This window comes from Adiantum capillus-veneris, chromosome 30 (genome assembly GCF_014529385.1).
Source record: "Adiantum capillus-veneris isolate H3 chromosome 30, ASM1452938v2, whole genome shotgun sequence".
Classification (NCBI taxonomy): domain Eukaryota; kingdom Viridiplantae; phylum Streptophyta; class Polypodiopsida; order Polypodiales; family Pteridaceae; genus Adiantum; species Adiantum capillus-veneris.
The window spans coordinates 45,211,310-45,217,597 of record NC_140960.1 but is presented as its reverse complement, the minus strand read 5'-3'; the positions used below and the strand labels follow the sequence as shown (position 1 = coordinate 45,217,597).

Here is a 6,288-nt window from a genome sequence, read left to right as displayed (position 1 = left end):
GACCTTCAGTGATAGTCAACGTGCTTTGACAATTGCAAGGAAGAGAATGTTCCAACACCTTATCGAAAAAGTTTTTGTGCTTTTGTGAGGATGACACATTACAAGCATGTACATGTCAAGCAATTCACACTACCGCATGGCAATCCCCACATATGTGCATGTCTCCCTAAATGCATACATTTGTCCCTTGTGGTTGACGATTGCAAAAGCGAAGACCAAAAATAGATGGACGAAAGGAGAACGAAATTGGCAAAGCTTGCTTAGATGGAGATGTCGGATGCATTCTAAACATCTACACGTATACCATCATCACACAGGTGCCTTGGTGGAGGCAGATGAAGCGAGCAAGGCTCTTGCCATAATAACTCAGCTGGAGAAGGGCAGTTGTACCTTAGACAAGGTCACCTACAACAGCCACTTAATGGTCTATTGAAGGCCAAGGAAGTCAACGATGAGGCTCTTGCTAACGTCTAAGATGAAGGTGTTTCACACAAAACATGCGGACGGACAACATTGTCATGACTCAGCTAGAGAGAAGGCGATGCATGATGTCAAACGAGTACACCTAAAACACTCTGATAGATGGCCTGCTCAAGGGTAAGAAGCCAAAAATGCAGTATGGTCACCAAATACAGCCTAATAACTGGCCATTAAAGGCCAAAGAAGTCGAGGCTCTTGCCATGTTCTCACATGGAGAAGAGGAAATGCGCATGAAAACAAGCCTGGCCTATAACCTGATGAAGCTGGCAATGCTCTTGACAATCAGAATCAGAGATGGGAGATGCCTCCCAAACACGGTCACCTGTGCCAGACTAATAGATGGCATTGTAAAGGCAAACAAAGTCAACAAGGCTCCTGCAATACTAACTAAAATGGAGAACTCAGATAGAGGAGGGAGAGATTTTTCTTCGTAAAAACAACCCCAAGAGACCTCAAAGATCTATTTGAGTGTTAAGACCTGATACTCCAGGTTACTGATATAACCAAACTACTCCCATGTTGGAGGCTACCCTCTAATTGGACACCTTTCCAGATGCTTTTACATATAATGTTTAGACACACAGGTTTCCTAAGCAAGAACGGGTAGAAAAAGCGATGGTTCTTCTAGGAGGTTCTAAGCTGAATGCATTTACCAACACCATCCTTATCAAATTCATGCCTTCAGGAAGCCAATAGAGAAAGACAGCTTGAAAGAACAACTAGCTGCGGCAATTCCAGCCAGGATCACTCTGCGGAATATATACATCCAGGATTAGCAATGAGAAGGAATGGGACTTGAAGCTCTGCAGAAAAATGATTGTTACAAAGCAACAATATTATGAGACATTAAAAATGGCAGAATAATAACTCAAATACATCAAACAAAAGAAGACATGACTCTGGTATGTGACCCAAAACCCCATTAGCAATGAGAAGGAATGCGACTTGAAGCTCTGCAGAAAAATGATCGATACAAAGCAACAATATTATGAGACATTAAAATGGCAGAATAATAGCTCAAATACATCAAACAAAAGAAGACACGACTATGGGAAGTGACCCAAAACCCGATTGTTAATGCTTTGGTTTTACCAGAAATTGTGGACTTGAGTTGAGGCTTCAATGTACAGTGCACTGGATTGTGAAGTGGCTCTGAGCATTTTCACAAGTATAACCGAACTGAAGAGGAAAATGAAACATTAGCCTTCTTCGATGCTTTACAACCGTTCGCCTCAATGTGTCCAAGTTTTAGAATCAGGTAGCCTGGCTAAATTTTCCAATAGTGCTTCCTCTGTTTTCCCATAGTGCTTCCTCTGTACCACTAGTATAGCAGGCCACTTCATATTGCATGGACAGAGGCGAGTGGCCTTGATTAGGACCCCTAAAGAATATCAAAGTCGTCAAATGGGGGCAACCCTACGATATGTGCTACACAGACACCCAAATTTGTTCACATGAGCCTATCTAGCTGCAAAAATGCAAAAGAACAATAAACAAGCGCTGTCAGTCAGACACCCGCGGGCAAAGGAAGAAACAAATCAAATATCTGTCTACACAATCAGCTTAGGGCACACATGTCACATGAACCTTTAAAAATGCCAGAATAGTTGCTCAAATATATACCTAGATAAATCCAAGATAAACCCAAATTTACCCTTAAAGGAAAGTGCAAGGTATAGACCCATGGTACTCACCCACAAGACAATATAACCATCAGCTCCATCATGCATAGCATTTACTTAATACCACGACATCCCCACTAACGTCAAACAAAAATACCACATGCTGGAATAGTTGCTCAAATACACCAGACAAAAATAGAGATGGCATTGGTATGACCCAATACCCCATTGTTAATGAAATTGTTTGTATTTGAGCTTGTTCCTCATCAAACACACGCGACAATACTCACAATGCGAAAACGATGTCAAAAGAAACTCATGGATAGACATTTGCGTTACAGACCTTACCTTTAAAAGGAAAAATTTCAAGAACACTAATATGCTCAAATTTTCGGACCTCGATAACAATTAGTAGCAAACACATGACAATGCACTGGTTTCAACTAGAAGCTTATGGCATAGAAACAATGTGCACACAGCCAAATAGAGGCAAGGGCATATTCTATTAATCCATCAAAATTGTGAAAAGACAATTCCCTCACGAGTGAAGTTTTGAAGAGGAAAGTCTTCGAATTCAAAACTTGTTCAAAAATACAAATTTTCCAAGCTTTTGTTCATGGAGATGTATAAAAATAAAGAGTCGAGAGCTTGCCCACTAAAGCTACTGGCCAATTTTTGCCCTCTGCTTCTGCCAAAGCCGATCAAAAGCACTATCCGCATCCCCCTGACAACAGGAAGGCCATTTTTGAAAACTTGCACATCCTTTAAAAAAAGTAACAAAGAGCGCTCGCCACGAAAATATAAACAACGATAGATCATGAGGATGTGCTAACCTGCGCTCGAACAAATCCAGACAAGGCAAATGTGGTGAACTGGCCAGTATAAAGGCCATTTTCATCCAAATGGCCAATGTTCAGCTGCACTGATGCATGATCCTTTGCAGTTATCAGTCGATTTGAGGCCGAGCTGAAAGGAACATCAGAACAAAGTTTAGAAAGATATCAACATTATTAAGAAATTACAGCATTCATACATGAAAGACTCAGAGATTAGATTTAAAGCAAGCAGAGCCCCAAGATCCTTTGATACTTTCAAGTTTCCAAACATGCACTTAAAAAACAGCCACTGCCGCAAAAGGGTCCAACATGGCAGAGAGATTCCACCCGCAGCGTTTGCAGCTTAAAAATAGGAATATAGATGTTGCTTGCCACTGTGTCTCAGAGAAAAAGCAGACAATGTGTTCGGCCAAAAAGCAGAGTCATGCAAAAGTGATTGATATCATAGCCTCAACCAGTTCGAAGCAAAGAGAAGGGATTTCTAGTTTCCCTAGAGGGGATAGCAACCCTACTAATTACAGCAACATGCACCTTCACTGATCGCAGAAAAACGTAGTAGAGCTCTCCATGAACATTGAATATGGATTCCCAAGAGCACAATCTCATAACAAAGAGCATGTGTGCCACTGAATCCATCATACACCGCAAAAAAGTGGAAGAAGCTGCATGCACATAATGGATGATGATGACAGTGGAAGCCTCCCAAGGAGTTGCAGGGCAGTGTAACAAAGTCTGGCTCCATATATATGTGTACTCCATTCGCCTGGAGAGGTAACACACAGAGAGCTTACCAAATCGGGGACACCTGTCTTGAGCAATGTAACAGGATCTTCTAGTACAAAGGGGGGAAATCTCCAATGCCGGCGTCTTTCACAGGACCAGCGGCTGCTATTGTTCATGGAGATAATCCATGCCCTTCGATGTTATCAACAAGAGTACCTGCCTCCAATGCTACCCCCTATTGCATTTGGGAAGCATTATGTTCACGGCACCAGTAAAGGGAAGCTGAAAGTGAGAGCTACTGGGAGAAGGAAATACAATCTCCAGCAACATGTACATGTGACTCGAAGCTGAAGTGGGGGAGGCAAGCTGCCCACATCAATGTCTTTACTCGGCAGCAGCATTCACTCCATAATAAATGGTACATTTCCTTCGTCTCGAGGCATTCGCTCTTGAAGAACGTCTGCAGTGGCTAAACGCTACACATAGCAGAGAAAAGGAAGGTAAGCTTACCATTTCCGGGGTATATACAGATCCACGTTTTCTCCCTCCTCATTCTGCATGTTTATTCGATACCACGCTCCTCCTCGTCGCAAGGAAAGATTAATAGATGCACAGGAAAGCACAGCAGGGCTGATACTTAAAACCCTAATGAACCTCTTCACACGTGGTCGGCCACTGCTGACGACTGTCTCTACGCTAAAATTAAAAAGGGAAAATTACCAAAATACCCCGCTAATTTGTGGAAATTCCCAAAATACCCCTCAAATTTCAAAATTACCGAAATACCCTTGTATCTTTATTGGTTGGATTGTTCAAGATTTTCTAATCTTTACTCCTTTCAGATCCGTTTTTGAGTGCTTAGCATGTAATTTGTCGCAAATTCCCTCGCAAAAAAAAGGCAATTATGTCTAAAAATAATGAAGCAATTCATCTCCAAAGCCTACATAACCAACTTAAATTCTAGTTTTAGCATCTTGTATTGATAGAAAATCAGTCTTCTTATGAAAAGCTACAAAAAATTTAATCTTTGTAGAAATTTACTCTCACAACTAGGGGTATTTTGGGAATTTTTGAAATTTGAGAGGTATTTTGGGAATTTCCACAAATTAGAGGGGTATTTTGGTAATTTTCCAAATTAAAAACACCTTTTCCCTTGCATGAGAAGTACTACGACCATATTAAGGTAATACATCTAATACCTTAATGGAAAGATGCACAGGAAAGCACAGCAGGGGACGAGTTGATGATACTTAAAACCCTAATGAACCTCTTCACATGTGGTCAGCCATTGCTTAGGTTTGTCTCTACTCTTTAAAAACATATATTCCCTTGCATGAGAAGTGGGCCACTACAACAATATTAAGGTGATACATCTATTACCTTAATATTGTTATAGTGGCCTACTTCTCACACAAGGAGTTACTTGCAACCTCAATGCATATATTAGGACATGCCACCCTCTTTGCCTCACTCGTGAACGATGAAATTGAGATCTCTCTCCCAAATAGTCCCTTGGCAGTTTTCAAATCGATGTTACCCACACACACACACACACACACACATGGATGATAAGCTCATTGTGGACCAATCACGTAAAGTGGCACAACTCATCATGAGCAATTGCTCTGTCCATTGATAGTGTAGTAGGGTATAAGGCATGTAGCATATAAAGGGGAAGTCTTCAATGAAAAGCCACTCCCTATAACCCTGCCAAAAGTGACCCAGAAAGGGCTTTGGATGAAAGGACTCTCCATGGCGCTAATTACAATAAAAGGCCCGACCACCATTGGTTACAAAACTAGAATTTGGCCCTATTATCTAGTTGGCATGCTTGCAACATGCGCATTCTCTATCCTTGCACATATTTTGCCAATGTGTTCTTATAGATCTACACATGTTGCTTATGGGAGGGCCATCCTACTTAAAAGACCCTTTCGCAAGGAGGTTCCTCTTTCTTGTCTATGCAAAGGAGCTCTTACAACACCAACTTCAGGAGGCCTATTTTGATGAGGCAACATACTGACGATGATGTTCATGCAATGTATACCTTTGTTGGGCTAATTGGCAAAGTGTAGAGACTAGATTCAGCATTCAAAGTACAGAGTACATAGCCCAAACTTAGTGGAAAAAACATTTGGTATTCTATGTGTTTGGGTTCATTGCTCCCTTATTCTAACATTAAAGGTATCCAATTCTTGTATTCTTAACCTAGTTTGTCAAACCATTAAGTGAACTTTTAATTTAAAATGAATTGGGGTGTTCTACTACTTAGTATCAAATAGGGCACCCCAACAATCTTAGTAATGCTAATTTGCTCTTTTGGTACATGATGTCATGTATGCTACTCGTTGTGATCTAACGCACATTGAGGCTCATGAGGTTGAAGCCAATGTTCAATACCATTTACCAATATGCTTTTGTCAACCATAGTATCCCTTGTGTGTACGTGCAAGCTAGCAAGTAATTGCAACTTGTAGGCAACTTCACCTACCTTCTCGAGACTTGTGAAAGGTCCACAATTCCTAGGACATAACTCTGATACTTCTCCAATCTTCAAACTTTCTAAATACTTTGAAACTCATGTAATAGAAATGGCCTATGAACTTTGAGAGTAGTGGAATTAGAAA

At 41.0% G+C, this 6,288-nt stretch overlaps 1 protein-coding gene across 1 annotated transcript; it reads right to left on the bottom strand.

The window, feature by feature from the left end:
• Positions 1–2,586: 2,586 nt before the first annotated feature.
• Positions 2,587–4,330, bottom strand: LOC147417880 (small ribosomal subunit protein eS21). The gene is made up of 3 exons (XM_086507284.1): positions 4,172–4,330; positions 2,936–3,068; positions 2,587–2,826 (listed from the first exon to the last, which is right to left on the bottom strand). Exons 1-3 carry the CDS (start codon positions 4,219–4,221, stop codon positions 2,764–2,766), a joined length of 246 nt encoding a protein of 81 aa, XP_086363410.1. The 5' UTR covers positions 4,222–4,330; the 3' UTR covers positions 2,587–2,763.
• Positions 4,331–6,288: the final 1,958 nt, after the last annotated feature.